This window comes from Columba livia, chromosome 39 (assembly GCF_036013475.1).
Source record: "Columba livia isolate bColLiv1 breed racing homer chromosome 39, bColLiv1.pat.W.v2, whole genome shotgun sequence".
Lineage (NCBI taxonomy): Eukaryota > Metazoa > Chordata > Aves > Columbiformes > Columbidae > Columba > Columba livia.
The window spans coordinates 122874-135533 of NC_088640.1; the positions used below are offsets into that span (position 1 = coordinate 122874).

General features: G+C 55.4%; 1 protein-coding gene, 1 long non-coding RNA gene and 8 other non-coding genes across 10 annotated transcripts; 4 read left to right on the top strand and 6 right to left on the bottom strand.

Moving 5' to 3' along the window:
- Positions 1-1030: 1030 nt before the first annotated feature.
- LOC102088169 (histone H2B 5-like) lies at positions 1031-1600 on the bottom strand. Its single transcript, XM_065044441.1, has one exon. The coding sequence runs from the start codon at positions 1528-1530 to the stop codon at positions 1150-1152; it is 381 nt and encodes a 126-aa protein (XP_064900513.1). The 5' UTR covers positions 1531-1600; the 3' UTR covers positions 1031-1149.
- Positions 1601-2341: 741 nt separating this feature from the next.
- TRNAG-GCC (transfer RNA glycine (anticodon GCC)) lies at positions 2342-2412 on the top strand. Its single transcript has one exon. It is a non-coding gene; the product is annotated as a tRNA-Gly (tRNA).
- A 154-nt stretch (positions 2413-2566) lies between these two features.
- TRNAN-GUU (transfer RNA asparagine (anticodon GUU)) lies at positions 2567-2640 on the bottom strand. Its single transcript has one exon. It is a non-coding gene; the product is annotated as a tRNA-Asn (tRNA).
- Positions 2641-3030: 390 nt separating this feature from the next.
- On the bottom strand, positions 3031-3112 carry TRNAS-GCU (transfer RNA serine (anticodon GCU)). Its single transcript has one exon. It is a non-coding gene; the product is annotated as a tRNA-Ser (tRNA).
- Positions 3113-3273: 161 nt separating this feature from the next.
- TRNAA-CGC (transfer RNA alanine (anticodon CGC)) lies at positions 3274-3345 on the top strand. Its single transcript has one exon. It is a non-coding gene; the product is annotated as a tRNA-Ala (tRNA).
- Positions 3346-3576: 231 nt separating this feature from the next.
- TRNAM-CAU (transfer RNA methionine (anticodon CAU)) lies at positions 3577-3648 on the top strand. Its single transcript has one exon. It is a non-coding gene; the product is annotated as a tRNA-Met (tRNA).
- Positions 3649-5466: 1818 nt separating this feature from the next.
- TRNAD-GUC (transfer RNA aspartic acid (anticodon GUC)) lies at positions 5467-5538 on the bottom strand. The gene has a single exon. It is a non-coding gene; the product is annotated as a tRNA-Asp (tRNA).
- A 193-nt stretch (positions 5539-5731) lies between these two features.
- On the top strand, positions 5732-5805 carry TRNAT-AGU (transfer RNA threonine (anticodon AGU)). The gene has a single exon. It is a non-coding gene; the product is annotated as a tRNA-Thr (tRNA).
- A 234-nt stretch (positions 5806-6039) lies between these two features.
- On the bottom strand, positions 6040-6111 carry TRNAE-CUC (transfer RNA glutamic acid (anticodon CUC)). The gene has a single exon. It is a non-coding gene; the product is annotated as a tRNA-Glu (tRNA).
- A 266-nt stretch (positions 6112-6377) lies between these two features.
- LOC135576990 (uncharacterized) lies at positions 6378-12654 on the bottom strand. The gene is made up of 2 exons (XR_010468609.1): positions 11453-12654; positions 6378-10341 (listed from the first exon to the last, which is right to left on the bottom strand). It is a non-coding gene; the product is annotated as an uncharacterized LOC135576990 (long non-coding RNA).
- Between the last annotated feature and the right edge of the window lie 6 nt (positions 12655-12660).

Consider the following 12660-nt stretch of genomic DNA (forward strand, 5'->3'; position numbering starts at 1 on the left):
CAGCCTCAAAAGATGTGCAGAAATAGCCACAAAATCAATGGAGATGAAGATGCACTTCAGAACATCTGGGGGTAAGCACTTGAAAAATGCACAAAACCACTTAATTTCTACTAATTATCTGGTAATTCTGTAGCATATAAGGATTGAGAGCTTAAAATTGAGGGTTAGAAATATCATCTCAAAATAGACCTTTATAGGACATTTGTGGGGGTTTCTTTGGTAGCGCCGCCGCTTCTTGTCGCTCTTCTGTGTCTTTGTCTCCCCAGATTGGGCTTATGCAAATGAGGGCTCCAATCCGCACGCACCCATTGGCTGAATCAGCCCCGCGGAGCCACTCTGACCACGCCTCTCAAGCAGCTTCAAAGCCCGCGCGCTGATTGGTCATTACTGAATTCACTCAGCCAATCACCGCGCGCCGTTTGGATTCCGCTCCTACCGCCTTGGTGCGGGGGAGCCGGCAAGGCGACGGGATGGGGCGCGTTTCGCTCCGGAACAACTCGAAATATTAACGAAGTATAAAAATAAGCAGCACTGATTACCCCCTAATCAGGCTTTTTACGCTCAGTAGTTCCTATTTTTGTAAGTCATTGCGTTTTAGTGCAGAAAAGACCGAGTTCTACCCTGTAAAAGGAGGCGAGAAGGCGCCGCTTAATAGAAACTGAGTGAAGTCCAAAGCCAAACACAACCCCCCCACGCCGTATAGAGGCGTGTTTATAACACGGGGCACCCCCCCAGGGGAATAAAGCGCCTTATTCTCCTAACCAAGAAACCCCTGAGCGCACCGACCCCGTTTATAACCGCGGGGCGGACCAGAGGGAAGACTGCACAGCCACACCCCCCCCATGACATTCGCGCCCGTTTTGACCAATCAGAGAGCAGAGACAGTTTGAAGGCGAAAGCGGCAGCATAAGTAACCTCAGCGACGGCTGCGAGTTTCGACTTAATTAATTGACTTAATTAATTAAACCTTTAACTACAACCCAGAAACCGCTAGTTGTTACAACACCCCGTAACAACGCGACCTCCAAACCGCTCAAAAACCCGCGGAAAAGGGTTATTCCCGCAGCAAAATCAGCTCTTTGGTGAGGAAATGGGTGGCTCTGAAAAGAGCCGTTGGGGCGGGTTGAGGCGAGCGGGGTCCCGGCCGCTTTACTTGGAGCTGGTGTACTTGGTGACCGCCTTGGTGCCCTCGGACACCGCATGCTTGGCCAGCTCGCCGGGCAGCAGCAACCGCACGGCCGTCTGGATCTCCCGGGACGTGATGGTGGAGCGCTTGTTGTAATGAGCCAAACGCGACGCCTCCCCCGCGATGCGCTCAAAGATGTCATTGACGAACGAATTCATGATGCCCATGGCCTTGGAGGAGATGCCGGTATCAGGGTGCACCTGCTTCAGCACCTTGTAGACATAGATGGAATAACTCTCCTTACGGCTGCGCCGGCGCTTCTTGTCCCCTTTCTTCTGGGTCTTTGTCACGGCTTTCTTAGAGCCCTTCTTAGGGGCGGGCGCCGATTTGGCCGGTTCAGGCATCGCGCTCTGGATCGGGTAACCGGAGCCCCCACCACGCTGCTAGAGACACAGAACAAAGTAAAGCGGCTGAGCAGGCGGCGCGGCTTTTATAGCGGCGTTATGCAAATGAGGCATTAACTCACCGCGCACGCCTATTGGCTGAGGCAGCGCGCCACGCCCCGTGCGCAGAGACCCGCCACGCCCCTTGCGCAGAGACCCCGCGCATGCAAATGTGCCGGCTCCAAACCGCAAGCGCTGATTGGGCGAGAGCCGCGGCCAATCAGATGATGAGTTTTGGATCCTGCCGAGCGCAGGGGGAAGATGCGCTGGTCCCTGTGCCCGCCCGGGGAGCAGCGGGTAAGGGCGGCGCTGGGGAACCGGCTTCCCGGGGAGGGGGCTCTGGCGGAGCCGAGCGGGGGGTCCCCGGGGGACGAGGAGATCCCGGAGCCGCTCGGCCTCGCTCTCCCCGCGGCCCCGGGGCCGTTCGGAGCCGCTCGGAGCCGCTCGGCCCCGCCCTCCCCGCGGCCCCGGCGCGCCAGTCGCGGCCCCGCCCACCCGCATGCATCGCCCAATCAGCGCCGAGCGCGCGAAATTCGAATCTCCCGCCGCGCACTCCGGCGGAGCGCGCAGCCAACGAGAAGCGCCCCTTCCCCCTCTAATTGCTATCATTCCCAATTAGCGCGGCATTCTAATTAGCAGAGGCGTACCCCTCGTAGAAGAAAAAGAGGTGTTATGCAGCATAGGGCTGTTTTGAGGGTAAATCACCCTATTTCTCGATGGTTTTTGGGGTAAATCATCTTATTTTTCGGTGCTTTGGGAACTGATAGCGTGAGCATTGGTGGTTCAGTGGTAGAATTCTCGCCTGCCACGCGGGAGGCCCGGGTTCGATTCCCGGCCAATGCAGCGCCTTGTTTTCCCCCCATCAACTCTATTTTTCCCCCTTTTTCATCCCTTTTTCCAGCCTCATTCTCCACATGGAACACAATAAGTGACAAAGCCGCCAAATGCCGCAATCACCTCGAAAATTAAAACACGCGTGGGGGAAAAGGTTTCAGCGCGTCCCTGGGTGGGCTCGAACCACCAACCTTTCGGTTAACAGCCGAACGCGCTGACCGATTGCGCCACAGAGACCCGCGGGGCGGCCCCGCCCCCCACCGCCCCTCCCGCGCCCCGCGACGGCTGAAATGTTGGGGGGAGGGGCTGGAAAAGCGCATGGGATGATGGGGGGGGGGGGGGGGGTCCTGCACTCGAGCAGATGCTGCACCCCCCCCAAATCCTGCAATTAATGGGGGCGTCCTGCATCCGCAATAAGGGGGGGGTAGCTGGTTGAAAACAGCGTGGGGGGCTGCACGTACCTGCTGGTGGGGGGGGGAGAGGTAGGAATAGCGGGGACCCCAGTCAAACTGAGCGCCCCCCAAAAGGGAAAACTATAGATGTGCACCCCCAAAAAGTCTGTTCTAAAAAGGGGGTGCGGGGAACCTCAAAAACGAGGGGGGGAAAGGAGCAAAACTTGAAGCATTCCGACGAGGATGGGATTCGAACCCACGCGTGCAGAGCACAATGGATTAGCAGTCCATCGCCTTAACCACTCGGCCACCTCGTCCCGCGCTTTCGGTGCCTCCGCCGCGCCGCCATGCGGCGCGCTAAGCTGGCGTGGGCGTGGCCGAGAGTGGGCGGAGTCACATCTGGGAGTGGCTTGGAGTGGGCGTGGCCTCGCTGGCGGGAGGTGGCACGAAGGGCGGTGGCGGGCGGGGGGCGCGCACAGGGGATGTAGCTCAGCGGTAGAGCGCATGCTTCGCATGTATGAGGCCCCGGGTTCAATCCCCGGCATCTCCAGCGGGGGTAAAACCCCTTATTTTAACGTTTTTGACTTATTTTGGGCAACCCTGAGCGGGGACAATAAGGACCCAGCGTCCTCAGCCCTTTATTCTTTAATCCCGCCACGGAAACTCCGCTTCCTCCCACTTTTGGAGCAGCACAACCGGTCTCTTCCCAGACCAAGCTGCGGGAGGAAATTTTATCCATTTATGGTTTATCAAGATAAATTAAATCCTTACTTTTATCAGCAGCAGAGTGGCGCAGCGGAAGCGTGCTGGGCCCATAACCCAGAGGTCGATGGATCGAAACCATCCTCTGCTAATTGCATTTTCTTTCCATTTGAATCTTCTTTTTATCATTCTTTCCCCCCTGTTCTGCGTCCTCAAGGCCCCTCCCTACGGATAAACGCCCCCAAAAACGTGATTTGCTGTATTTCTCGTGAATATGGTTAATTTTTTGCACTAGCAGGGGGGGGCTGCACTGTGATCCCCACAGGGTCGACCGGAGCGAGTTAGGAGATCAACGCGGGGGTCAACGGGAGCTCAGGGCTGGGATAATAAAGCTGTTCCAGTGATACCGGGATGATTAAAGCTGCGTGGGGGTGGAAATCAGCCCCCAAAACACCGCCGGTATCACCCCGGGAGCGGGCACTCCCGCTTTGGCGCCAAAGCCTCCCATTCAAACCCTAGCGCCGCCATCTGATTGGTGGGAGACAGAAGAGCGGCGCCATTGGTCGCTGGGCGAAGGGGCGGGGCGGTAGCGGTGCGGTGCGCAGTTCCCACTCAGGTCCGCCACTCCCTGCCTATATAAACCCCCGCGGCGGGGCTTGGGGGCTCAGTTGGCGGCGGGAGGAGGAGCGGGAGCCACGGTGCTGGTGGGAGCCGCGACCGGGTGTTTTTCGGCGTGTGTAGCAGCGTCAACTGTAGCGTTAACGTGTGGTTTTGCTGCTTTAAGTATAATATAATGCCGGTTGTGAGGGGTTAGCGTCAACCCTTAGGCAGGGGGAGCTGGGTGGTGCGTGTAGCGATTCACCCACCCCCCCCCCCCGTACGGGTGGTGGTTCAGCCCGGCACGGTTTGGACTCGCCGGGAAGAGCGAGTGGGGATCAAAGCGTTTTTAAAGCAATTTGGTGAGAGGAAAAAGAGCGGGTCGGGGTTGGGAGGGGTTGTGGGGTGGAGAGAAGGGGAAAGGGGGAGAAAATAGGGGTAAAGAAAAGGGAAAATGGGTAAAGAAAAGGGGGGAAATAGGGGTGAAGAAAGGGGGAAAGGGAAGAATAGGGGGAAAAATAGGGGTAAAGAAAAGGGAAAAAATGGTGAAGAAAGGGGAAAAAAAGGAGAAAATAGGGAAAAGAGTAAATGGGGGTGAAGAAGGGGAAAAAATAGGGGGTAAAGAAAAGGGAAAAGTGGAGGTAAAGGGAAAAAAGGGAGAAATAGGGATAAGGAAAAGGGGGGAAAAATGGGGTAAAGAAAAGGGGGTGAAATAGGGAAAAAAGGGTAAAGAAAAGGGGGAAAATGGGAGTAAAGAAATGGGGAAAAAGGAAAAAATGGGTAAAGAAAAGGGAGAAAATAGGGGGAAAGGGAAAAAAATGGGGTAAAGAAAAGGGGAAAAATGGGGAAAGGGGGAAAAATGGGGGTAAAGAAAAGGGGAAAAATGGGGAAAATAAGGGTAAAGAAAATGGAAAATAGGGGAAAAGGGAAAAAATGGGGTAAAGAATAGGGGGAAAATAGGGGAAAAATGGGGAAAGGGGGAAAAATGGGGGTAAAGAAAAGAGGCAAAATAGGGAAAAAATAGGGGTAGGGAAAATAGGGAAAAAATGGGGGTAAAGAAATGGTAAAATAGGGGAAAAGGGAAAAAATGGGGAAAGAAAAGGGGGAAAATAGGGGGAAAGAAAAGGGAAAAGGGGGAAAATAGGGGTAAAGAAAAGAGAAAAGGGGGAAAAATGGGGATAAAGGGGGAAAATAGGGAAAAAATAGGGGTAGGGAAAATGGGGGTAAAGAAAAGGGGTAAAATAGGGAAAAAATAAGGGTAAAGAAAATGGGGGGAAATGGGGAAAATAGGGGAAAAGGGAAAAAACAGGGGTAAAGAAAATGGGGGGAAATAGGGAAAAATAGGGGTAAAGAAACAAGAAAACCAAGCGACCTCCCCGTCGGGGAATCGAACCCCGGTCTCCCGCGTGACAGGCGGGGATACTCACCACTATACTAACGAGGAAGGAGCTGCTCTATGGGCACCGACCCTGCGTCCCTAAAGGGCCCCGCAGGGACCGTCCCCGCGTGTCGCTCGAGCCGCCGCCGCCACGGAGAGCGGGGAGACCCGCGGGAGCGCGGCCACGCGTGGGGCAGCGGGACCGCGGGGGGGCGGCGCTCCCGGAGATGGAGGGAGAGGGCGGCCATTGGGAAGCAGGGGCGCCGTGGCTTAGTTGGTTAAAGCGCCTGTCTAGTAAACAGGAGATCCTGGGTTCGAATCCCAGCGGTGCCTTCGCTTTGGTGACAATAAGAAGGAACAATGGATTTTAATTTTTTAATTATTTTAACTTTTTAATATTTATTTTTAAATGGTTGCCCACGCGTAGCGAGGAATGGGGGCGCGGCGATGGAGTCGCTGCGGTGCGAGGGGGTAAATCGCGGTCGAATTAAAAATGATAAGCGAAAAATGGATTTGGGGGGGATAAAAATAAGGAGAAAAGATAAAAGGATTAATTAAAAAACAACTTTCCCTGACCGGGAATCGAACCCGGGCCGCGGCGGTGAGAGCGCCGAATCCTAACCACTAGACCACCAGGGAGCGCTGGGACCTCTTCTCCCGCCGCCCTATTCGTTCTGCTCGCAGCGATGGATCCAAACGGAGCGCAGCCATTGGATGCGGGGAGGCACCGTGAACCAATCAGCGTGCGCGCTTTAGAGCCGCATCCGAGGAGCGGGAGAAGAGGATGAGGGTGAGCGGGATCGATCCCGGGACCACGCCCCCCCCCCCCCCCCCCCGACCTTCCCGGGACCCCCCCCAATTATTCCCGCCCTGATCCCAAGAACGGCGGCGCAGACACACACAGCTGGAAACCGGCAGTTTTAATCACCTTTTGGGGGGGGTAATTAACCCCATTTGGGAGTCACGTGTGCCTGGAGGTCCCCCCAAGTGATGGGGGGGACACGCTTCAGTTTTGGGGGGACCCCACAGGGATCCGGGAGGGACCCAGGCGTCCGGGGCCCCCCCCCCCCCCCCCCGCCCAGGTGCTGCTGGGGAGGGTTTGGGGGGGCTGGGAAGGGGTTGGGGGGCCCTGGGGGATATTGGGGGGTCCAGGGGGGATATTGGGAGACCCTGGAGGGATATTGGGGAGCCCTGAATGGATGTTGGGGGGCTCTGCAGAATATTGGGGGTCCCGTGGGGATGTAGGGGGCCCCATGGTGATGTGGGGTCCTCATGAGGGTTTTGGGGGTAACCACGGGGGTCCTGTGTGGGTTTTGGGTGTCCTGTGGGGGTCCTGTGGAGTCCCCATGTGAGTTTCAGGGGTCCTGGGGGGTTCCCATGGGGGTTTTGGGGTCCCATGGGTGTTTTGGGGGTCCCGTGTGGGTCCTGTGTGGGTTTTGGGGTCCCCATAGGGGTTTGGGGGGTCCCGTGTGGGTTTTGGGGGTCCCATGTGGGTTTTGGGGGTCCCATGTGGGTTTTGGGGTCTCCATGGGGGTCCTGTGGGGGTCTCCATGGGGGTTTGGGGGTCCCATGGGGGTTTGGGGGTCCTGTGTGGGTCCCATATGGGGGTCCTGGGGGGGTTTTGGGGTCCCATGGGGGTTTTGAGGGTCCTGTGGGGGTCCCCTGTGAGTTTTGGGGTCCCATGGGGGTAGTGTGGGGGTCCCCATGGGGGTTTTGGGGTCCCATGGGAGTTTTGGGGACCTGTGGGGATCCCATGGGGGTTTTGGGGTCCCATGGAGGTTTTGGGGATCCTGTGGGGATCCCATGGGGGTTCTGGGGTCCCATGGGGGTCCTGTGGGGTCCCCGTGTGGGTTCTGGGGTCCCATAAGGCTTTTGGGGGTCCTGTGGGTCTCCCCTGTGGGTTTTGGGGTCCCATGGGGTTTTGGGGGTCCCATGTGGGTCCCATGGGGGTTTTGGAGTCCCGTGTGGGTTTTGGGGTCCCATGGGGGTCCTCTGTGGGTTTTGGGGATCCCCATGGAGGTTTTGGGGGTCCTGTGATGGTCCCCTGTGGGTTTTGGGGTCCCAGGGGGGTCCTGTGGGGGTCCCGTCTGGGTTTTAGGGGGTCCCTATGGGGGTTTTGGGATCCCATGGGGTTTTGGGGGTCCTGTGGGGGTTCCGTATGGGTTTTGGGGTCCCATGGGGGTCCCCATCAGGGTTTTGGGGGTCCTGTGTGGGTTTTGGGGTCCCATGGGGGTTTTGGGGTCCCTGTATGTGTTTTGGGGGTCCCCGTGTGGATTTTGGGGTCCCGTGTGGGTTTTGGGGTCCCCATATGTGTTTTGGGGGTCCTGTGTGGGTCTTGGGGTCCCCATGGGGGTTCTGGGGTCCCATAGTGACACACGACGGCTGTGCCGCGCACCAGCATCATTAACAGGCACTAACGAGCACAAAAACGGGGTGAAATGGGGGAAAACGAAGCACCGCGGCTCCTCAAAATCCTTTTTTAACAGTTTCCCCTCATCCCCCAGCAGGAAAAGCCCCAAAACGCGGCGTTTTCAGCCCAAAACGGCATCACCGGAGGCGTCACTCGGGGTTCAGCCACGCGCCCGACTCCTCCACGTCCCGCGGAACCACCAGGAACAGCTCGCAGGGCTCCTGGGCCAGGAAACGGCGCAAGAATTCCCTGCGGAGTCACCAAAGCGACGTCTGGGGTGGATTGACCATGGGAATCGTCATTCGGAGCGGGAACGGACAGGTGAGGGGATACAGGAACAACTCGGGGCGCAAAATGGCGCCAGAATCGCCTCAGGGCTCAAAATGGCGCCAGAATCACCTCAGGGACAAAATGGCGCCAGAATCACCTCAGGGCTCAAAATGGCGCCAGAATCACCTCAGGGCTCAAAATGGCGCCAGAATCACCTCAGGGCTCAAAATGGCGCCAGAATCACCTCAGGGCTCAAAATGGCGCCAGAATCACCTCAGGGCTCAAAATGGCGCCAGAATCACCTCAGGGCTCAAAATGGCGCCAGAATCACCTCAGGGCTCAAAATGGCGCCAGAATCACCTCAGAAAATGGCGCCAAATCACCTCAGGGCTCAAAATGGCACCAGAATCACCTCAGAAAATGGCGCCAAAATCACCTCAGGGCTCAAAATGGCGCCAGAATCACCTCAGAAAATGGCGCCAAATCACCTCAGGGCTCAAAATGGCACCAGAATCCCCTCAGAAAATGGCGCCAAATCACCTCAGGGCTCAAAATGGCGCCAGAATCACCTCAGGGCTCAAAATGGCGCCAAATCACCTCAGGACTCAAAATGGCGCCAAATCACCCCAGGGCTCAAAATGGCGCCAGAATCACCTCAGGGCTCAAAATGGCGCCAAATCACCTCAGGACTCAAAATGGCGCCAAATCACCTCAGGGTCAAAATGGCGCCAGAATCACTTCAGGGTCAAAATGGCGCCAGAATCACCTCAGGGCTCAAAATGGCACCAGAATCACCTCAGGGTCAAAATGGCGCCAAAATCACCTCAGGGCTCAAAATGGCGCCAGAATCACCTCAGAAAATGGCGCCAAATCACCTCAGGGCTCAAAATGGCGCCAGAATCACCTCAGAAAATGGCGCCAAATCCCCTCAGGGCTCAAAATGGCGCCAGAATCACCTCAGGGTCAAAATGGCGCCAAATCACCTCAGGGCTCAAAATGGCACCAGAATCACCTCAGGGCTCAAAATGGCGCCAGAATCACCTCAGAAAATGGCGCCAAATCCCCTCAGGGCTCAAAATGGCCCCAAAATCACCTCAGAAAATGGCGCCAAATCACCTCAGGGCTCAAAATGGCACCAGAATCACCTCAGAAAATGGCGCCAAATCACCTCAGGACTCAAAATGGCGCCTGAATCACCTCAGGGCTCAAAATGGCGCCAGAATCACCTCAGAAAATGGCGCCAAATCCCCTCAGGGCTCAAAATGGCGCCAGAATCACCTCAGAAAATGGCGCCAAATCCCCTCAGGACTCAAAATGGCGCCAGAATCACCTCAGGGATCAAAATGGCGCCAGAATCACCTCAGGGTCAAAATGGCGCCAGAATCCCCTCAAGGTCAAAATGGCGCCAGAATCACCTCAGAAAATGGCGCCAAATCCCCTCAGGACTCAAAATGGCACCAGAATCACCTCAGAAAATGGCGCCAAATCCCCTCAGGGCTCAAAATGGCGCCAGAATCACCTCAGAAAATGGCGCCAAATCCCCTCAGGGCTCAAAATGGCGCCAGAATCACCTCAGAAAATGGCGCCAAATCACCTCAGGCTCAAAATGGCACCAGAATCACCTCAGAAAATGGCGCCAAATCACCTCAGGACTCAAAATGGCACCAGAATCACCTCAGAAAATGGCGCCAAATCACCTCAGGACTCAAAATGTGCCGGAATCACCTCAGGGACAAAATGGCGCCAGAATCACCTTAGAAAATGGCGCCAAATCACCTCAGGGCTCAAAATGGCGCCAGAATCGCCTCAGGGCTCAAAATGGCGCCAGAATCGCCTCAGGCTCAAAATGGCGCCAGAATCACCTCAGGGCTCAAAATGGCGCCAGAATCACCTCAGGGTCAAAATGGCACCAGAATCACCTCAGAAAATGGCGCCAAATCACCTCAGGGCTCAAAATGGCGCCAGAATCACCTCAGGGCTCAAAATGGCGCCAAATCACCTCAGGGCTCAAAATGGCACCAGAATCACCTCAGAAAATGGCGCCAAATCACCTCAGGGCTCAAAATGGCGCCAGAATCACCTCAGAAAATGGTGCCAAATCCCCTCAGGGCTCAAAATGGCGCCAGAATCACCTCAGGGCTCAAAATGGCGCCAGAATCACCTCAGGGTCAAAATGGCACCAGAATCACCTCAGAAAATGGCGCCAAATCACCTCAGGGCTCAAAATGGCACCAGAATCACCTCAGAAAATGGCGCCAAATCACCTCAGGGCTCAAAATGGCACCAGAATCACCTCAGAAAAATGGCGCCAGAATTACCTCACGGCTCAAAATGGCGCCAGAATCACCTCAGGGACAAAATGCCGCCAATTTACATGGTGGTACCAGAATCACTTCAGGGCTCAAAATGGCGCCAGAATCCCCTCAGGGATAAAATGGCGCCAAATCACCTCAGGGCTCAAAATGGCGCCAGAATCACCTCAGAAAATGGCGCTAAATCCTCTCAGGGCTCAAAATGGCGCCAGAATCACCTCAGAAAATGGCGCCAGAATCACTTCAGGGCTCAAAATGGCGCCAGAATCACCTCAGAAAATGGTGCAAATCCCCTCAGGGCTCGAAATGGCACCAGAATCACCTCAGGGATCAAAATGGCACCAGAATCACCTCAGAAAATGGCGCCAAATCACCTCAGAGATCAAAATGGCGCCAGAATCACCTCAGAAAATGGCGCCAGAATCACTTCAGGGCTCAAAATGGCGCCAGAATCACCTCAGAAAATGGCGCCAAATCACCTCAGGACTCAAAATGGCGCCTGAATCACCTCAGGGTCAAATGGCGCCAGAATCACCTCAGAAAATGGCGCCAAATCCCCTCAGGGCTCAAAATGGCGCCAGAATCACCTCAGGGCTCAAAATGGCGCCAGAATCACCTCAGGGCTCAAAATGGCGCCAGAATCACCTCAGGGCTCAAATAGCGCCAGAATCCACCTCAGAAAATGGCGCCAAATCACCTCAGGGCTCAAAATGGCGCCAGAATCACCTCAGAAAATGGCGCCAAATCCCCTCAGGGCTCAAAATGGCGCCAGAATCACCTCAGAAAATGGCGCCAAATCCCCCTCAGGGCTCAAAATGGCGCCAGAATCACCTCAGCAAATGGCGCCAAATCACCTCAGGGCTCAAAATGGCGCCAGAATCACCTCAGAAAATGGCGCCAAATCCCCTCAGGGCTCAAAATGGCGCCAGAATCACCTCAGAAAATGGCGCCAGAATCACCTCAGGGCTCAAAATGGCGCCAGAATCACCTCAGGGCTCAAAATGGCGCCAGAATCACCTCAGGGTCAAAATGGCGCCAGAATCACCTCAGGCTCAAAATGGCGCCAGAATCACCTCAGAAAATGGCGCCAAATCACCTCAGGGCTCAAAATGGCACCAGAATCACCTCAGAAAATGGCGCCAGAATCACCTCAGGGCTCAAATGGCGCCTGAATCACCTCAGAAAATGCGGCCAAATCACCTCAGGGCTCAAAATGGCGCCAGAATCACCTCAGAAAATGCGGCCAAATCACCTCAGGGCTCAAAATGGCAGCAGAATCACCTCAGAAAATGGCGCCAGAATCACCTCAGGACTCAAAATGGCGCCAGAATCACCTCAGAAAATGGCGCCAGAATCACCTCAGAAAATGGCGCCAAATCACCTCAGGGCTCAAAATGGCGCCAGAATCACCTCAGAAAATGGCGCCAAATCACCCAGGACTCAAAATGGCGCCAGAATCACCTCAGGGCTCAAAATGGCGCCAGAATCACCTCAGAAAATGGCGCCAGAATCACCTCAGGGCTCAAAATGGCGCTAGAATCACCTCAGGGCTCAAAATGCGCCAGAATCACCTCAGGGTCAAAATGGCGCCAGAATCACCTCAGGGCTCAAAATGGCGCCAGAATCACCTCAGGGTCAAAATGGCGCCAGAATCGCCTCAGGGACAAAATGGCGCCAGAATCACCTCAGGGTCAAAATGGCGCCAGAATCACCTCAGGGTCAAAATGGCGCTAAATCACCTCAGGGCTCAAAATGGCGCCAGAATCACCTCAGAAAATGGCGCCAAATCACCTCAGGGCTCAAAATGGCGCCAGAATCACCCCAGAAAATGCGGCCAAATCACCTCAGGACTCAAAATGGCGCCAGAATCACCTCAGGGTCAAAATGGCGCCAGAATCACCTCAGAAAATGGCGCCAAATCACCTCAGGACTCAAAATGGCGCCAGAATCACCTCAGGGCTCAAAATGGCGCCAGAATCACCTCAGAAAATGGCGCCAAATCACCTCAGGGCTCAAAATGGCACCAGAATCACCTCAGAAAATGGCGCCAGAATCACCTCAGGGCTCAAAATGGCGCCTGAATCACCTCAGAAAATGCGGCCAAATCACCTCAGGGCTCAAAATGGCGCCAGAATCACCTCAGAAAATGCGGCCAAATCACCTCAGGGCTCAAAATGGCAGCAGAATCACCTCAGA

Coding starts and splice junctions, on each gene's coding strand:
- LOC102088169 (XM_065044441.1), bottom strand. CDS start 1,530: ATGCCTGAACCGGCCAAATCGGCGCCCGCCCCTAAGAAGGGCTCTAAG.